Source organism: Uranotaenia lowii, unplaced genomic scaffold, assembly GCF_029784155.1.
Source record: "Uranotaenia lowii strain MFRU-FL unplaced genomic scaffold, ASM2978415v1 HiC_scaffold_113, whole genome shotgun sequence".
Lineage (NCBI taxonomy): Eukaryota > Metazoa > Arthropoda > Insecta > Diptera > Culicidae > Uranotaenia > Uranotaenia lowii.
In genome coordinates, this window is record NW_026597111.1 from 57,629 (window position 1) to 78,795 (window position 21,167).

Sequence of the window (21,167 nt, forward strand, 5' to 3'; positions counted from 1 at the left end):
TTTATACAGGGGAAAACTGTACAAGACGCACCAGCGGGGTAGAATGGCCCATGCCATTCTTTCTCAACAATACACTATGGCTTTGAATGATGTTTTTCTGCATTTTTATTGTAGAAAATAAGCTGATAATGATCAGGTAAAGAGTTCACAAAAAGGTCTTTAATTCTTAGAAACAGAAGATCTAATGGAATCTGGGCGAAACTTGTTATTTTTCATAGTTAATACATAAGGTTTCATGATAAACAAGCCTGCGCAAACTGATGAAACTACAGCTAAGCGTTTTTCAACTTGTATGCACTTTCGGAAAACTAGGAATATTTTATTGTATTTTACAAAATTTCCACAAATTTTAAATAAAATCAATAATATCGAAATTGGGGTAGAATTCCCGCAAGACCACGTGTTTTACGCTCAAATTTTGAATACTGTTAACTTTTGAGAAAACCCAAATATCAACACAAAATGTCATTCTTTTTATTTGCTGACTCCTAAATTACGATAAGAATACATAATTATAACAAATTTCATCCTTGTTCGAGTTAAAAAGGTGCACCATAATTCGACTCGAAAAAGATATTTGCCGCGATATCAGTCAAGAAATTAAATTTCGTTGCATACCTGAAGGCGTTTTACCTATAAGGATGTAGAAAAGTGTATTTTGAAAAGCGAAATTTTCGAAAAGTTTATCAATAATAAAAGATTTTTTGCCAAAGTATAGTTAGTTTACAAAAATACGATGAACATGCAATTAATCATTTGATGTTTCAATTATTATATTCCGTATAATCATTGTTCCGTTTCTTACCACCCTTTCGGTATGGTGCCTTCTGTCCGCTATAATGAAAATCGTGTTTTCATCATATTATTTCTTTTTGATAAGACGTAAATCTGATCCCTGAATCGTCGTAGACTTTCAATTTAGTGCTTAGATTATTGGTATCGCTGTAAATAGCGATAATACTTAACTGGTGCGTGCTGTACAGTTTTCCCCTACGACGATAGCAAATTTCAACAATTATGTTATTTTTTTCCTAGAATATTCCAGCGCCTTTTCTAAAAACGAATAGTGATATAGTAAATTTCAAATAATCTGTTATCAAATGTAAACGATTATGTGGATTTTAGATAGAATATCAGTACGAAACCAAGTAGAGCAAAATTGAAACAAGGAAATTATCTTTGGAAGGCACTACACAGCAAAAATTATTTCCTGTAAAATTACGCAAATGTCCTGTAACAAAAAGGAGCAGGACATTTACCGTAATTTTACAGGTCGAAAACATTATTAAGTGACATTTAATTTTTAGTGTACAACTTTTTTACAGGGCATTTGCAGTAATAATAAATGAATCTTCGTTAACTTTCAAGGAAAACAATTTAAAATTACAGGTTTTGTTAATTATAGGAGATTTATTTTAAAGGTTGCAGTTTTCAGTGACACGTAATAGTCAAAATTTTACGGCACAGACACGGCAAAAACACAAGAACGTTTTCATCAAATCTTTCGACGACAGACTTTGATCTATTTTATAGGATTTTTAAGCAATAGGCTGAAAGCTTCCGTCGCGAAATTAAGTGAGAATTATTAGCAATTTTTGCTCTGCTTCCACTGAAAAATCAACAGAATCTTCATTTTTTCAGCATATGTCATTTGAAAACAGAAATAAAATTTTCAAACAATTTAACAAATGTGTTGGCTTTTCAAAAACGTGCTATTCATTAAATATATTTTGCAATTTTTATAATTTTTTTTATTAAAAAACAACTTTCTTTCGTCGATTACTATTCAATTTACATGAAGCTGTCACATTTGTTTGCCCAACCGCTTTACTTATACTAATGCACTGTGCGAAAGCCCTATGCGAACTTTTTTTTATCTCAATTCTAGTGACATCTAATTATGTTATTGAAAAAATGTTTTGATCCAGAACTGAAGAGATTCTTAAGAGTTTTTTTCTCGAATATTCCACAGATGAATGGAATTTGGCAAAAGGAAACATCGACCACATATTTTTGTAACAATCTGAATGTGATTGCGGTCGGTGAAAAAAAAGGTCGAATATGAATTGATTTTCTTTTTCAATGGTGGCTCCAGAGATATCACTGCTTATAGCTGAAAGAAGCTTAAACACACTTTAAAACACTATCACAAACCAAGTGGGTAGCTGCAGAAACTCTTACATTGACGAATTGTGTAGTTCAATACAACCAGCTTTAAAGTTTTATTGTGGGTTTTAGGTTTTGGCTCTAGAGACTTACTTTATTTTTTCTAAGGAACTTGATTTATATCAAGTTGATTTATTCATGCCGAAACAAGAGATTTACTATCTATTTTTTCAACCAGCTTTTAAAACCGCATTAGGTCTAAAGATTGTTGATGGCTCAGAAACTTTTGGCAGATGGGTCTTAAACCATTTATTTGGCCTAACTGAGTTTTTTCAAGGGAAAAAAGGTTGGGCAAATGCGCTAATTTTGCACTACGTGACATGGATTGCAGGACTTATTAGCATGACTAATCATTGTCTGACTCAACTAAACTAAACTGTTCAATTATCAACAAGTTAATGAATACGAAAGCCAAGAGAGAGTACCTTAATTGTCTGGGTTTAAAAATCTTGAGTACTCATTTATTCCTTGAACTGAACGGGTTTTCGTGCTGTTCTCGACGCTAAAACTCATTGTGAGTTTTTGCAGCATTCATTTTTGCGAAATTTTTGGATCAAGTTATCTATCTGTGTTAACATTTAGTAGGTTTCATAATTTAAAATTTCACCATCGCACTGCAGAAAGTGAATTACCTTGACCCTATGTTCAGCCTAGAGAATTTGAAAAGTTTGTAAATAAATTAAATCCTAGAGGCCACATTTGCCGAAGCGTATTTACATTAATAATCCGTAATTTATTAGTTCGGTAGCTTACGTCTACCAAACACCAGACACCGGTGTCCTATCCATTGAGTTACTGGAAAGTGTCTTCCCATTCCTCCCTTCAAACACATCCACCGGAAGTGCGAAAAACAAACCGTTTTGCTTTGGTTTCGCTCCCCTACCTACTTTCTTACGTACATACTTACCTAAAGCTAAAGAAGACACACAGCGACACGATGAGCGTGATCAATGAAATGGTGTAACCCCCGATGTACAGATCGTTTACCAAACGCCGGAACTTGAATGAAGAGAGAGAAATAATGCGAATAGGAAGAAGAAAAAAACGCGTTAGAAGAACATTCAAGAATTAAAACGATTTTACAACATCTTCCCACCTCAATATTTGCAAGTGAAAGAGAGAAAGCAGAAAAAAGTCACCGTTAGATGACATGAAATATAGTATTTGATACCACACCGGGGTGAAATGCCGGTCCGGGTGCCGCTGCGGATCGAGGAGGAAATTCAACCGACAGCAAGCTTCCGGAAGTTAAGATTGGCGGAAGTAATTGCAGCCGACAGTTGATGGATGACCGTGCTATTTTCGGAACAAGCGGTTTGTAATTCTTTGCAATCGCACCAGCAGCAGCGAAAAAACCGGTAGAACTCAACATATGCTAGCGGGGTGTTTTAAAATTATTTTCAGCGAATTGGGGGAATGAAGTTGTTGTTCGACAGAAAATTGGAATCTGCTGAGCTTCGCTTGATTGTTGGAAAAGTTCTGTTCGATATATTTGTCTAAATAAATTGGAAAAGGCAATGTCCAAGAGAAAGAATTAGTTTAGGACAGAGATTCCAAACTTTTAAGATAGAGATTTGAACCAATTTTCTTAATGAGGTCCAGCAAGATATCAGAAGACAATAATATAATTACAGACCCCGTTCGTTTTTGGCAACATGCCCGAACATTTTGTGTTGCCAAAATCGAATGTTGCCAAAATCGAACGGTTTTTTTTCTGAAATTTTTTTCTGCTATTTCTACAAAATTACACTTTTTGTAATCATTAACGTTATTTTAAGTCAATTTCCGACCATTTTTAGAGCTTTTATAGTTTTTTTTCTCATGTTTTTGATGCATTTTGCACTGTTTTTGTTTTGTTCATAATCTTTGTTTTATTTTGTAATTTTTGCTGTTTTTTTCATTCTTCATCATTTTTAAGTTAATTTTGTCATGTTTAGTCTTTTGTTTGTATTTGTTTTTGTTTTTTTTATTTTTCATCTTTTTGTAATTTTTGAGTACTTTATAAATTTTTTAGAATTTTTTGTTTTTGTTGTTGTATTCTATCACTATTTCTGAATGTTAAAACGTAATTTTGGTGTTTGTCCAAATTATATTGGTCCTGTTATAAAGAAAACTAAAAAGTTATTTCGCCTCCAAAAACCGTTCGATTTTGGCACATGTGCCAAAATCGGATGTTGCCAAAATCGAATGTTGCCAAAATCGAATGTTGCCAAAAACGAACGGGGCCTGTAGTTCGATATTTTTGGGGCTTTTTTGTTCTTATTTTTGAAAGTTTGTGAGACATTTTCATATTATTCATAAGCGAATCAATGCAATTCAAAAAACCACACAAATGCTATGTGTGTCTTTTTAGTATCACTTCACTGAATTTTTATGTCTTTTGCGTCATTTCTGTGTCAATTTAGAATAATTTTGTGTGATTACACTCATATTTGCGTCGTTTTTGTGTAATTTGACAGTTTTGTGTCATTTTGTGTCAATTTTGTTTGTCATTTTTGTATCGTTTTGAGTCATTTTTGTGTCGTTTTTCTTAATTTTGTTTTAATTTTTGTCATTTTTGGGCCATTTTTGTGTCATTCCTGTGTCATTTTGGTGTCTTTTTTGTGCCATTTTTAAATCATTTATGTGTAATTTTTGTGTCATTTTTATGTCATTTTTGTGTCATTTTTGAACCATTTCTGGGCCAGTTTTGTGCCAATTTTTGTGTCATTTTTATTTAATTTTTGTGTCATTTTTGTGCATTTCTATGTTATTTCTGTTTCATTTTTCATTTTTGTATCATTTCATTGTAATTTTTGCGTCTTTTTTGTGTCATTTTCGTGTCATTTTTGTCATTTTTGTCATTTTTGTGTCATTTTTTGTGAATTTTTGTGTTTTGTATCAATTTTGTAATATTTGTCATGTTGGTCATTTTTGTAATTTCTTTCATCTTTGTCATTTTTGTCATTTTTGACATTTTTGTCATTTTTGTCATTTTTGACATTTTTGTCATTTTTGTCATTTTTGTCATTTTTGTCATTTTTGTAATTTTTGTAATCTTTGTCATTTTTGTCATTTTTGTCTTTTTTGTCATTTTTGTCATTTTTGTCATTTTTGTCATTTTTGTCATTTTTGTCATTTTTGTCATTTTTGTCATTTTTGTCATTTTTGTCATTTTTGTCATTTTTGTCATTTTTGTCATTTTTGTCATTTTTGTCATTTTTGTCATTTTTGTCATTTTTGTCATTTTTGTCATTTTTGTCATTTTTGTCATTTTTGTCATTTTTGTCATTTTTGTCATTTTTGTCATTTTTGTCATTTTTGTCTTTTTTGTCATTTTTGTCATTTTTGTCATTTTTGTCATTTTTGTCATTTTTGTCATTTTTGTCATTTTTGTCATTTTTGTCATTTTTGTCATTTTTGTCATTTTTGTCATTTTTGTCATTTTTGTCATTTTTGTCATTTTTGTCATTTTTGTCATTTTTGTCATTTTTGTCATTTTTGTCATTTTTGTCATTTTTGTCATTTTTGTCATTTTTGTCATTTTTGCTATTTTTGTCATTTTTGTCATTTTTGTCATTTTTGTCATTTTTGTCATTTTTGTCATTTTTGTCATTTTTTGTCATTTTTGTCATTTTTGTCATTTTTGTCATTTTTGTCATTTTTGTCATTTTTGTCATTTTTGTCATTTTTGTCATTTTTGTCATTTTTGTCATTTTTGTCATTTTTGTCATTTTTGTCATTTTTGTCATTTTTGTCATTTTTGTCATTTTTGTCATTTTTGTCATTTTTGTCATTTTTGTCATTTTTGTCATTTTTGTCATTTTTGTCATTTTTGTCATTTTTGTCATTTTTGTCATTTTTGTCATTTTTGTCATTTTTGTCATTTTTGTCATTTTTGTCATTTTTGTCATTTTTGTCATTTTTGTCATTTTTGTCATTTTTCTCATTTTTGTCATTTTTGTCATTTTTGTCATTTTTGTCATTTTTGTCATTTTTGTCATTTTTGTCATTTTTGTCATTTTTGTCATTTTTGTCATTTTTGTCATTTTTGTCATTTTTGTCATTTTTGTCATTTTTGTCATTTTTGTCATTTTTGTCATTTTTGTCATTTTTGTCATTTTTGTCATTTTTGTCATTTTTGTCATTTTTGTCATTTTTGTCATTTTTGTCATTTTTGTCATTTTTGTCATTTTTGTCATTTTTGTCATTTTTGTCATTTTTGTCATTTTTGTCATTTTTGTCATTTTTGTCATTTTTGTCATTTTTGTCATTTTTGTCATTTTTGTCATTTTTGTCATTTTTGTCATTTTTGTCATTTTTGTCATTTTTGTCATTTTTGTCATTTTTGTCATTTTTGTCATTTTTGTCATTTTTGTCATTTTTGTCATTTTTGTCATTTTTGTCATTTTTGTCATTTTTGTCATTTTTGTCATTTTTGTCATTTTTGTCATTTTTGTCATTTTTGTCATTTTTGTCATTTTTGTCATTTTTGTCATTTTTGTCATTTTTGTCATTTTTGTCATTTTTGTCATTTTTGTCATTTTTGTCATTTTTGTCATTTTTGTCATTTTTGTCATTTTTGTCATTTTTGTCATTTTTGTCATTTTTGTCATTTTTGTCATTTTTGTCATTTTTGTCATTTTTGTCATTTTTGTCATTTTTGTCATTTTTGTCATTTTTGTCATTTTTGTCATTTTTGTCATTTTTGTCATTTTTGTCATTTTTGTCATTTTTGTCATTTTTGTCATTTTTGTCATTTTTGTCATTTTTGTCATTTTTGTCATTTTTGTCATTTTTGTCATTTTTGTCATTTTTGTCATTTTTGTCATTTTTGTCATTTTTGTCATTTTTGTCATTTTTGTCATTTTTGTCATTTTTGTCATTTTTGTCATTTTTTGTCATTTTTGTCATTTTTGTCATTTTTGTCATTTTTGTCATTTTTGTCATTTTTGTCATTTTTGTCATTTTTGTCATTTTTGTCATTTTTGTCATTTTTGTCATTTTTGTCATTTTTGTCATTTTTGTCATTTTTGTCATTTTTGTCATTTTTGTCATTTTTGTCATTTTTGTCATTTTGTCATTTTTGTCATTTTTGTCATTTTTGTCATTTTTGTCATTTTTGTCATTTTTGTCATTTTTGTCATTTTTGTCATTTTTGTCATTTTTGTCATTTTTGTCATTTTTGTCATTTTTGTCATTTTTGTCATTTTTGTCATTTTTGTCATTTTTGTCATTTTTGTCATTTTTGTCATTTTTGTCATTTTTGTCATTTTTGTCATTTTTGACAATTTTGAGAATTTACAGAATTTTGACAATTTTGACAATTTTGACAATTTTGACAATTTTGACAATTTTGTCATTTTTGACAATTTTGACAGTTTTGACAATTTTGACAATTTTGACAATTTTGACAATTTTGACAATTTTGACAATTTTGACAATTTTGACAATTTTGACAATTTTGACAATTTTGACAATTTTGACAATTTTGACAATTTTGACAATTTTGACAATTTTGACAATTTTGACAATTTTGACAATTTTGACAATTTTGACAATTTTGACAATTTTGACAATTTTGACAATTTTGACAATTTTGACAATTTTGACAATTTTGACAATTTTGACAATTTTAAAAATTTTGACAATTTTGACAATTTTGACAATTTTGACAATTTTGACAATTTTGACAATTTTGACAATTGTGACAATTTTGACAATTTTGACAATTTTGACAATTTTGACAATTTTGACAATTTTGACAATTTTGACAATTTTAACAATTTTGACAATTTTGACAATTTCGACAATTTTGACAATTTTGTTAATTTTGACAATTTTGACAATTTTGACAATTTTGACAATTTTGACAATTTTGACAATTTTGACAATTTTGACAATTTTGACAATTTTGACAATATTGACAATTTTGACAATATTGACAATTTTGACAATTTTGACAATTTTGACAATTTTGACAATTTTGACAATTTTGACAATTTTGACAATTTTGCCAATTTTGACAATTTTGACAATTTTGACAATTTCGACAATTTTGACAATTTTGACAATTTTGACAATTTTGACAATTTTGACAATTTTGACAATTTTGACAATTTTGACAATTTTGACAATTTCGACAATATTGACAATTTTGATAATTTTGATAATTTTGACAATTTTGACAATTTTGGCAATTTTGACAATTTTGACAATTTTGACAATTTTGACAATTTTGACAATTTTGACAATTTTGACAATTTTGACAATTTTGACAATTTTGACAATTTTGACAATTTTGACAATTTTGACAATTTTGACAATTTTGACAATTTTGACAATTTTGACAATTTTGACAATTTTGACAATTTTGACAATTTTGACAATTTTGACAATTTTGACAATTTTGACAATTTTGACAATTTTGACAATTTTGACAATTTTGACAATTTTGACAATTTTGACAATTTTGACAATTTTGACAATTTTGACAATTTTGACAATTTTGACAATTTTGACAATTTTGACAATTTTGACAATTTTGACAATTTTGACAATTTTGACAATTTTGACAATTTTGACAATTTTGACAATTTTGACAATTTTGACAATTTTGACAATTTTGACAATTTTGACAATTTTGACAATTTTGACAATTTTGACAATTTTGACAATTTTGACAATTTTGACAATTTTGACAATTTTGACAATTTTGACAAATTTGACAATTTTGACAATTTTGACAATTTTGACAATTTTGACAATTTTGACAATTTTGGCAATTTTGACAATTTTGACAATTTTGACAATTTTGACAATTTTGACAATTTTGACAATTTTGAAAATTTTGACAATTTTGACAATTTTGACAATTTTGACAATTTTGACAATTTTGACAATTTTGACAATTTTGACAATTTTGACAATTTTGACAATTGTGCATTTTTGACAATTTTGGCAATTTTGACAATTTTGGCAATTTTGACAATTTTGACAATTTTGACAATTTTGACAATTTTGACAATTTTGACAATTTTGACAATTTTGACAATTTTGACAATTTTGACAATTTTGACAATTTTGACAATTTTGACAATTTTGACAATTTTGAAAATTTTGACAATTTTGACAATTTTGACAATTTTGACAATTTTGACAATTATGACAATTTTGACAATTTTGACAATTTTGACAATTTTGACAATTTTGACAATTTTGACAATTTTGACAATTTTGACAATTTTGACAATTTTGACAATTTTGACAATTTTGACCATTCTGATAATTTTTACAATTTTGACAATTTTGACAATTTTGAGAATTTAGAAAATTTTGAAAATTTTGACAATTTTGACAATTTTGACAATTTTTACAATTTTAACATTTTTGACAATTTTGACAATTTTGACAATTTTGACAATTTTGACAATTTTGACAATTTTGACAATTTTGAAATTTTGACAATTTTGACAATTTTGACAATTTTGACAATTTTGACAATTTTGACAATTTTGACAATTTTGACAATTTTGACAATTTTGACAATTTTGACAATTTTGACAATATTGACAATTTTGACAATTTTGACAATTTTGACAATTTTGACAAATTTGATTATTTTGACAATTTTAACAATTTTGACAATTTTGACAATTTTGAGAATTTTGACAATTTTGACAATTTTGACAATTTCGTCAATTTTGACAATTTTGACAATTTTGACATTTTTGACAATTTTGACAATTTTGACAATTTTGACAATTTTGACAATTTTGACAATTTTGACAATTTTGACAATTTTGACAATTTTGACAATTTTGACAATTTTGACAATTTTGACAATTTTGACAATTTTGACAATTTTGACAATTTTGACAATTTTGACAATATTGACAATTTTGACAATTTTGACAATTTTGACAAATTTGATTATTTTGACAATTTTAACAATTTTGACAATTTTGACAATTTTGAGAATTTTGACAATTTTGACAATTTATACAATTTTGACAATTTTGACAATTTTGACAATTTTGACAATTTTGACAATTTCGACAATTTTGACAATTTTGACAATTTTGACAATTTTGACAATTTTGACAATTTTGACAATTTTGACAATTTTGACAATTTTGACTATTTTGACAATATTGACAATTTTGACAATTTTTTCTTTGTTTCAACCTGCGTTATCGTAAGAAAAAATGTGGTTTAGAACATTCAGATAGTCTGAAATTCATTTTCTTAAAATTGTTTTATGTTCAGTAAAAGGTTAATCAAGCTCTTCCTTTATTGTTTCGATTATCATTCGAATGTGTGACGAAGTTTATCGATCTGAAATAATTCAATAAACTCGGGCGAACAACCTGAGAGCTCGTTCTGTATATGTTCTCGTTCAATCAATTTAACATAATGTGTCAACTTAACACACCGTTGACGCTGACAAGGTCTTCGCCACGTGTTTCCCCCCTTTTCCAGGGCAGACGGCTGCATTTCCCACGATAACTATTCACAGGTACGCCACAATCAGCTCGCACAAGAGGAACTACGCACATGGCGACCGTTAAACCGAAATTGGTGGGCGGGGAGAAGTTATCACACAACGATGCCACCCGCTGCCAGGCAAGGTTTTTGAAGTGGTTTTTTATTCATTTTTTTTAAATAAATTTAATCAAAATAGTTTTAGACTAATTGAATTCAACATTTTATCAATTAGCATTATTTGAAACCGACATGTGAAATTATTTCAAAAAATTATTGCTTTTGTAGCTAAATAGAAATGAAAATTGTACGTACACGTACTAAATGTGTGAACATGGAGAGCTACATTCAAAACTACTCCCTTCCACTCCATCGAGGATAATTAATTGGTTCATGTTTGCGTGTGTGGTTGATAGACGACCTACTTGTATCAGTTTGCTCAACTTTCCCTTTCTGACACTCACTCGGAAACACCTGAAAATGTGCAGCCATTTCAATGATCATTTTGTGTCTGTCTGTCGATAAAATCTACATGCCTTTTCTGCTTCTGCCCGACAACATCCTACACAGATCAAGTCATTTTTGTAAGGTTGATTCAAAGCTTTTTTCTAGTGGAAATTGAAAACTTTTAATTTGGAATACTTATGATAAAAGTTTCAAATGTCCACACTTTAGAATTTAGCTTTTTTCATCACCAATTGCTTTTTAAGATTCATATTTTCTTACTGAATTTTTCATTGTTGTGAAAGTGTTAACTTTTGAGCCTTCCTAGTACAAGCTGTTAATCCTGTTGCTGATAGACACTTACAGCCTACCAGCAATTTATCCGACGAGTGTTGGGGTTAGAATCTCATTAATTTTTAATCAGGCATTAGTTATAATCAGAACACCAACACAACGCTAGAGTATTTTCGAACAGCAAAGTTAAGCATTACCAAGGTTTGTCGTCAAATAATTCAGCTTTCCGACTCGAAATGTAAATATTCCCTCTGAAGGAATGTTGAAAGGTTTTTTGATTGTAACATTCAATCAGCCAGGATATGGTAATTGTAGTTCCAAGCATAATCCAGTCAACTCACCCAGCTGAAAAGAAAATGTATTGACAGTCTACCGATACAACAAGTTAAGCGTTTTTCATTTACGTTTTGATAGCGACATTCTCAATCGAGTATGGCCTTATGGAAACATCGAATTTAGGGTGGTTCATCAATTTTCCAGCCCCAGGTAATTCTTTCCCTCCAGAAAGAACCACCCTAATAATCTGGATCCGGATTCAAGAGCAATTTTCTGGAACTGCTGGTTGGAGTAAAAAGCGCGGAAAATCACCCACCACAAAGAGGGGGTAACTACACGTTTTTCACACTTGATTTGGCTTGTCGCACCCCTTTCCTTCAGGAATCTTAAATTCTTATTTGTGGAATACATGTTATGTACCTTTGTGATAACCTGTCTGTGTGATTGTGGAGGACGAAAAAAAAAGCTTTCCTATATTTTGACACAAATTTGGCGTTTCGAATAAGAAAAGAATGTATGCTAACGCACTTTAATCTGATATAATTTAAGTGTGATCTTTAAAGAAGAAAGTTTTAACCCCTACTTCCGTTTTTATTTGGGCCTGCCAATTCAAAATTTAACAAATATATTTTTACAAGTTAAAAATGATAATCTTTCATTCTTAAATTTTAAATTGATATCTAAAGATTTTAAGATTTTTTTTTCTTCAAAACGTATGTGGAAAACCAACACAGCTTGATTTTTGTAGTATCTTCTGAATCTAGATAGGTAGAATGCTTGTAATGGTTGTCTTAAGGCTTTATTTTATCTTAATGCTTTTATAAAACTAGAGCTTTGTCGTATGAGACATATCAGTCTCTGTCTCATCATTGCATTCTGTCTTCGATGGAAATGATCATAGAGAATACACCTTTATTACCGTGCTCTTGTCAATTTGCTGCAGTATTGTCAGTTCATTTTTAGGCTAACTCTAGATAATATAATTTTTATTGTTAATTTTCGAATTTTCTTCGGAATTTAACATTTTTCCTAAACATTTTCATAAAAAGTCATTTTTTTGCTCGGAAAATTTTTTCAATGAAAACTTGAAAATTTTAGCTCGTGTATTTTACACGCAAATCTAAGAAAATCGTTCTAGACCTCCTATCGATTTTTCCCTGAATAATGCGTTGGATAGGGGAGAGTCTCCTCTATAATGTGGCAAATTGCGAAGATGCCGATATTTTCTTTTAAAAGGCCAAAAAACCCAAAACCAGACTCGCGGCATTCTATCCGCTAGACCACTTCAGCGTTAGTAGGAATCGGAAAATGTGGAATATAAACCTAGTCATTGATATTCGAAGGAAATAATGATCAAGGTTAAAAAAAACGGTCATTGGATCCGCACGGTATAGTCTGTGTAAATGAATACGTCACATACCCACTAATTTGGATTACTAAAAAGAGAAGTAGGCACTTGAAACGATTTTGTAGTTTGACCCCAATGGGCGATGGAATCGAAAAGTTATTTTTTCTCTCCTTAAGAAAAACCCGTAAGATCTGTCAAAAGTTGGGTGAAATTTTAGCTGCTTGCACTAATATAAAACCATTATCCAAAAATCGGCAGCGCTTCCATCGCCTATTGGAAGATAATGGCCTCCTTAACATGAATTATTTGTCAGATTGTGCCTATCATCTCTATTTTTGGTGATATGGTGTTTAAAAATTCTGAAGTTAATCTGTTTTGGGATATATCAACCAGTGTTCAAAACTGTTGACATGGTAGCATAAATGTGAAATAATTTTCCAAACAAAGTGCACATTTTATTTCGAACCTAATTTCCTCTGATTATTCACAAAGCTATCTTCGAATGCTAGTCGATCAGTCATGAAAATGCTGAAATCAGTGAAGTCAGTTAGCTTGTTGTTGAAGGCATTGTTTGAAAATAATTATTTTGCGATTTATATTTATATTTCAAACAAAAATTGTTCCAGGGAAAAAAGATTGAACGTAGAAATACATGGAGTTGTTAATATAATGTTCTTCTGATGGGATTATTCAGCAGTTGTCTGAGAGCATGTAGAAAGATAAGAACATTCTAAAACAGGGGTGAGCAACCTTTTGAGCCAACGAGCCAATTTGAGTTCCAAATTTTGTCGACGGGCCGCATTTGAAATAACACTGCAGAAAATCAGCAGTTCTTAAGAACATAAGACTATTTATTTTTATAGCTACAAATATATGTTAAAAAATCATAAGAATGGAATTCAAATAATTTAACAAATTTAACAGGCAATGTCATTGATTAGGTATATCACTAAAAAAAGTCAATTTTTGTAGTCTTTTTAAAACAAATAATTTTTTGTTCAAATGAGCAATTTGGTTTTTTTTAAACATAGATTTTATTTGCTTAACTTTTTTTTTTACAAAAATGCAATATTCCAAGGTAATTTTCTTCTTTCGAAACCGCTGTCTTTTCACCGTTGGACGTTAATCCGTTGTTTGAATAATTTAAATTGCAGCCTAAGCCCTGATTTTATTTTTCTTTAAATGGTGAAAGAAACATTTTTTTGTCATGAAGTTCGTGATAAGATAATGAGCAAAAACTGTCGATACCCGAGAAAAACTATAATTTTACAGAATGTTAAACAGGTTTTGTCAATGTAAGCACCTGGGTTCGTGGGCTGGGCTTCAAACAGAAATTTGATTCACACTCGATCTTACAGCGATGTTCGCGATGAATGTCGCTACGATGAATAAACCGTTCCTAGCAAGGTTGTGCAAGAACGTTAGGCTCTATGGTCAGGGGAGGTAGGCTCTAAGGTTGGACTTCGAGAGGCGATTACTCCGCACCAGAACTTCGGAATCACACAATTTTAAGCTGGGTCCACTCAGCAAACCGTCGCACACAATCTCCAATAGTTTTTCTTCCGATCCGTTCCAAAAATCAAATTCACTTTAGTTAGAGTTTGCACAAAAACATATTTTTATTAGCGAGCACAAGTTTCGCATAAATGGTCGACTCTTTATTGAAGAATAGTAGGCGCTAGACTGGTATGTGGAAAGTAGTGAACCTTCATACACAGTAAACGAAAATTACCGAGTTCGGTAATTTTTTTACCGAAATCCTAACATGTGGAGTTCGTTAAACTGTTCGGTAATTTTTTCGGTTAAAAATAAACGAAGATCGGTAAATGAAGAATCGATTTACCGATGTTCGTTTATTTTTTACCGAAAAAATTACCGAACAGATTAACGAACTCCACATGTTAGGATTTCGGTAGAAAAATTACCGAACTCGGTAATTTTCGTTTACTGTGTATAAGAGAAGCGACATCTGATCCCTTTTAAAATAAAGTATGTGGCAACATCGCCAAAATCTTGAACAAAAAAAACCTCAGCACTGTTTTCTGGCTCAATATTCAAGCTCTAAAGTGAACGCTCCTTCAATCCAACAAAACAAAATTGAACTCGATGCCTAAAGGATCGCGATAAACGGTATAAATGACTTGAATTTCGTTAACAATCAGATAGTTTGCTAACTAGGAACACGATTCACCAAAGCATTGAAAAAAAATTGCACCTAATCATAAATTCATATGACCAGCTTTAAAATCATCTGTTTGAACTATAACAACAATCACAATACCTTCCTTGGTTGAGTTTTCAATAAGAAAGGTAAAAGATCTGCGACAAATGCTTGGATCGATTGGAATCGATTTTGACAGTTCTTTTGTATCGATTGGAATTTTGTGTTTCAGACGTCGCTTCTCTTATATGTAGGTTCACTAGTGGAAAGTACTTTCTGCTACTACAAACTACTCTAATCTACTCAGATTGATCTCTCCTACGCTCTTATCACTGAACTGTTAATCTCTGATATCAATCTGCTCTCAGTGAATTCACGGGGATGTTCAATATATCGGATTAGAACAGTTAATGAGAAGTGAGATAAGCAACGGCTAACAGTCGAAGAATTTTGGTTACAGATTACATTCTTCATTGGTTAACTGTTTTAAAGATTCGAAAGGATTTTTTTAATTAATTTTCATACTACTGGGATAGGCATTGGATTAAGGACATCATTACGTGAAATTCTGGGTTAGAAGAATCAAAGGTTTTTATTAAACTTGTATTCGAATTTTAAAAAAAAATGATGGCACTCTGAAAATCCGGAAGAGAAATCATGCAGCTGTGATAAACCTACAAATGCAAAATTCAAAACTGAATAACTGATGTTGGAAGCAATTTTTTACCACTGTCCGGAACAGACGGAAAATAGAATGCATAAAAGGAAAGGAAAATAAAAACAAAACATTGAAAGCTGTTGATGTTCATGTTCATGGGCACTGACATGTTGGAAAAAGTTATACTTGATAGAATGGCGAAATTCCCATTTTGATGACAGAGAGTTTGTGATGGAAATGAACGCATAATGAGTTGGTGTAGGAATTCTTTTGTAACCGTGAAATTTGTTTAGTATTTACGACCTGTAAGAAAATTGTCAGATTATCGTCTTGATAACCAACTGATGAAAAACGTACCGTTGATGACTGGAGAAAACTGTTTGCTAAATTTAAATTGTCACAACGATAAATTTTGAGAATTTTTTTTACTGAGCCCATCTTCCGGAATCCAAGCCACAGCAGTAGGATTGAAATTATAGAACCAATTAAAAACAAATCTAGAAGAAAATATATTCAGTTTTATAGAATGTATTGATACTTCTAATAAAGTTTAAAAACGGATAAAAATTATGAAATATCAAGAGCCTTGGTGTTTTATTATGAAAGAAATAAAATGCTGGGATAGGATTTGTATCGCTAATTCATGAAAACCTTTTAAATATGTTATTTACGCAGTGAAAAGATTCAATTTCTCGTAAAAAAATAAATTATTTGTGAAGGATTTTTTTTAGAATTAAAGCGTCACGAAATTACCAGCATTTACCTTATTTGATATATAAAAAAACTACATTTTTAAACAAAATATTTGTTGGCCGATTTATCATTTAGCTTCATCTTTGACGGAAATGAAAATAATAAATGAAAATCGGCATGTGCTCATTAGCAGTCTTTAAATTTTTTTAATGCTTTTTTCGATGTTTGAAGTCTTTGAGAAACATCAGAAAAAATAAATTCAAGATATAAAAAAGTCAAAAATATTAGTCAAAACTTTTGACTAGTATTTTATGAAAACATGACAACCTATAGTTGAAAAATTGGAGAAATTAATTCAATTAGAGAAAGGCTTCGCGGGCCGCACAAGAGGGTCTCGCGGGCCACATGCGGCCCGCAGGCCGCGGGTTACTCATCCCTATTCTAAAACGTTTAAAAGCTCTTTATAAAAGTTGAGAAGAAATTAAACGAATTTTCTAGTGTTTATGGTCTATTCCTTATTCTTCATGAAGGTGATACATATACTTAAAATTTACTTAAAAAACTAAAAATTTAAAATTTATTCACATTTCCTCATAATGTCACAACTTTATGAAATGACTGACTGTTGAGCGAATGATGGAATTAGATATAAATATTAACAATCATCATGAATTTGGTCTCAGCAACCCTGATATTTTTTCGCTGTCTGTCTGAATGTTTAGATGGGCAAGAAAGCAATTTATTTCTCATTCAATTATTTAGTATTGTGATAAATGTATTGACTGATATCAACCATCGCACAGTGGTGCAGAACAGTAATCTAGCTGCACTCAATTAATAGCGCCCAGAAATGAAGAGACAGACATTTGGTGTCTTTGGCAACATTGTTCACTTTTACATCGAGTATATTCTGGTGTAAAATTAATTGCCGGGGGTCCATTAATAACGAGGCGTAAATGCATTTTTTTGTACTCAAATAAGGGTTTGTTTGAATGTCTTCGACAAAGTTGTTTATCTAGTCCAAATTCTTAAATTTGTCGAATATAACAAACTTCTATTACATCACCCTCAGAAGTTACAGTGAAAGAAAAAAAAAACACAGTATTAGCATCACCCTCATGTAATTAAGGCACTTGGCATACTTAGTTTTCCCAAAAAAAAATCTAGAGAAACGTTTAAAACAGGCCAATTTTTATGAAAATTTTTAGCTCTTAAATTACAATTCCTACCCAAATTTAATCTACGGGAGGGTTTTAGAAAAATGTTGAATTTATAGAAAACTTTGACTCTCTAAATTGAGAAAAGTGCATTTAAAAACCAAAACTCAATTTCCCAAAAACGCCATCTCAGAATATGATGATTTTTTTTTCTAAAACGAGTAGTAATAATGTCTACAAGTCGTCCATACATTGTAACTTGTGCAAATTTTAGGGCATAAAGTTTTTCTTACAAAAACTTTTCAAGTCCATACTGAAATGAAATGACTTTATTTAGTCTAGATATAATTTCAATTCAAAACTTATGGTTTATTGCATTGGTGATTTTTTTTTTTTTTGAAAGAAAATAATAACTTGTTTTTAAAGTAGATATATGTTATTCAATAGGGGAACATGCTCTATTATGCCCCACCTAATCGAATCGCTGATTTGCTATAAATTCCACGTTCATTTGGTGTTAAAAAGGAGTGTGCTCGTTGGAGAAAAGTGTTTTCTACAAAAGCTTATGATTTTTTATTACTAAAATTCATGTGGTTGCATAATTTTAAAAACCCATATTCAAAGGCTCAGAACAAAGGTGTTCGCAAACAAGCACCGCTGTGTATTCTATACGCACCCTGCAGCCGAACACCCCCGAAAGCAGCCAAAGACTGAAAACACACTAATACTTAAGACACTTTGACTAGAAAGAAAAACAAAATAGACTAATAGAAGTTAAGAAAAAATGAGACTTGATCTTTTGGGCCAGATTAAAGCTTTTAAATGGTTTTCAATTCTCTGTTCATTTTCAATGAAAATTGGCCGTTTTGAAAAAGTTATGCTTTTTTTCAGCATATTACGATTGGCGCTATAACGAGCGCATGGGCCATGATAAAACCACTGGGCTGCAATGATATAGGATTTGTCTATGTATCGTGTGATCAACATCTATTTGCTAAGTGTAAGTGAATCTCTTTTTAAAGCTTTTTTTCCTCCGATTTAAGCTCTTTTTACCTTGAGAGCATAGGAGATGAAAGCTCAAATCTGAGAGATGTACGAAATTTATTTAGCTTTCTTTCTGTCAACATCTTTTTTTGAATGTGCATAATACACTTATACATTGTATACATTGCACTTGTATCACAGAGAACAGAGGTATAAGCTAGCCCACGAAACTTGTGTAAAAATCTCAAAACCCCTTTTGAACCAATTTTTGTTTTTTGGTTGGGCCACCAGATGTCTCCAAGCACACCAAAGAGAACTGTCAAAACAAAGCTAAGAAAAAATGACTAAGTTTTAGTCAGTTTTCTATAGGTCGTATGAGCTGCTTAGCATGCTTCAAGAAAATCGCTGTTGAAGTTTCGTAATACGTTCATCATGTTGCATGATAAAAAAATCATACAAGTTACTATATTTTTCCTTCAAATTTGTTAGAAATACAAAGTTTAAAACAGCTGGATGCCAAAGTGATATGTGAAAGTAACACGCTTTGAAATGCCTAGAATCAGTTCTGCTGGGTGAGACTGATCGTCAAGAATGTTCTTGTATTTGACTGGACATAGGTGATGTATTTTCTAATATAAATTACTGTTCAAGAAGTGCGAAAAGTTATACCAAAGCTGTTAGTTATCTTAACTGCCATAGTAGTGCAAAAAGAAAGAAAATGAAATTTCACCCAGTTAAAAGTAGCTCTTATATCATTTATTTAGCAATAAATTAAAGCCGTCTATTTTACTGAGACATTGGATTGATTTTTTGTGATTTCATATACGATTACGCCTTTTCGAAAACTGGGCACTTAAAAATTGATTTGTAACTTTTGAACGGCAAAATAGATGGGACTGTTTGTAGTCAATTTCTAACGTATTTTTTTGGTGATAGCAATTCGATAGCAAATTTTAAATAGGACGAATGCGTCAAATGAAAACTAACTAAGTTGTCAGCTGAGATAAAAAGTAGGTTCGAAGACCTACATTTTGATTGCACAAAGTTATCCAAAGGATATTGTGTAGCACGATACTTCCAAGGAAACCACCCATCATAATATGCCGACAACACACGCCATGGCAGCTAGCTCGCTAGGCTGGCGTGTTCCTACTGACGCGGCCACTCAGAGCCAACTCAAGCCAACTGTCGAGTTGATACTCACCAACACAGTTGTATTATACATCTCAGCCAAGGAACGCATTGCGTCCCACACACCAAGCTGCTATTGGTCGGCTTCGCTCTCACTGTCAGACTGGTGTGGCTTGAGTGCCGCTCTAGAGGTCTGCATCCCGGTAAACATGAATCGGCAGAGAGGTAACTCAAATCGACAGAGGGATCGTATCGATTTCTCTAACGATTTTGCATCATCTAATCGGCAGAGAGGAACACACCATACGCGTGCCTTGGGTGAGTGCCACAAAATAATCTAAGACACGCTCTCCAGAGAAACACACGAGAACAACCCGAATCGTGTTTGTCCTATGTTTCTCTTCGAGACGCGCGTGTGCCTGCCTGCGAAGTCGACTGCTATGATTGAAAGCACGCATATAAAAAAACACGGAGATAAATGCGACCACACCGTACGAGAGTACGATTCAAACTGATTTCGCATGTACGCATTCGTATTCGATGCCTTTAGGTATCTCGGCAGGACAAACCGAATGAGAATATTTGTGTTCTTGGAGTGTCGCCGAAATTAACCGTTTTATTCTAAGTTCGGTGACTCAACTCTCAATTTTTTGCATGCTCTGTCGATTTTTGAGAGGACGCGCTTACTGGGATGTTTCTGCTGACTTATTTATTTGTGCCCCACACAGATACAGTTGCGTTCAAAAAAGAATGAAATCGCATGAAGCTGCGCACCCACTTCCAACTTTGACAAGCTGCCATTTCTCTCTCGGTTTATATTTTTTCATGAAAATTTCACACAATCTAGTTCAACTATCCAACTAACACTCCACAAAATATGAAGTCTTTTCAATGACGGGAAACAAAGATACAGCGTTTCCCGTAAAAAAGGGAAATTTGGAATTGCTTCACTAAATTTACTTCATCTTTGACAATTTTCATTGAAAAATCTTGAAAATTGGTCCAAAGATGTAAAAATGTTTGATCTAATAGCAGGCCAAGTTTCGTCAAAATCGATGAACGTGATCAAAAATGATGCCGGATTGAAAATGAAGTTCATTATCGCCCAGCAGACGATTTCATTCTTTTTTGGACGGATGTTTGTATGGAAAACATCGAAATCCATGTATTCTTGGTTTTTTCTTTCACAAAACCAAAATTTCTCACAAATAATGTTGAAAATTGCTAAAAACTTCATTCGTACTTTGTTTCGAAAGAGAAAATGTTTCAACAGGGTTCGAATTAAGAAAAACAGAGTTTCATAAATGACCTGCTAATTATACGGATAAACAAATTTGATCCACAATTAAAGCGAATATTCTATTCGCTCTTTTGTTTCAATACCAGCTTTGT

The 21,167-nt window shown here is 31.1% G+C and overlaps 1 protein-coding gene across 1 annotated transcript in view; it reads right to left on the reverse strand.

Moving 5' to 3' along the window:
• The window catches only part of LOC129759141 (calcitonin gene-related peptide type 1 receptor-like), a gene marked incomplete at both ends in the record, with an annotated part of 80,216 nt that overhangs the window by 53,126 nt on the left and 5,923 nt on the right, over positions 1–21,167 (reverse strand). Inside the window, 2 exons of the mRNA XM_055756553.1 lie at positions 3,074–3,165; positions 3,338–3,541. Of these exons, the coding sequence (XP_055612528.1) occupies positions 3,074–3,165; positions 3,338–3,541 (296 nt within the window). The remainder of the gene's footprint in view (positions 1–3,073; positions 3,166–3,337; positions 3,542–21,167) is intronic.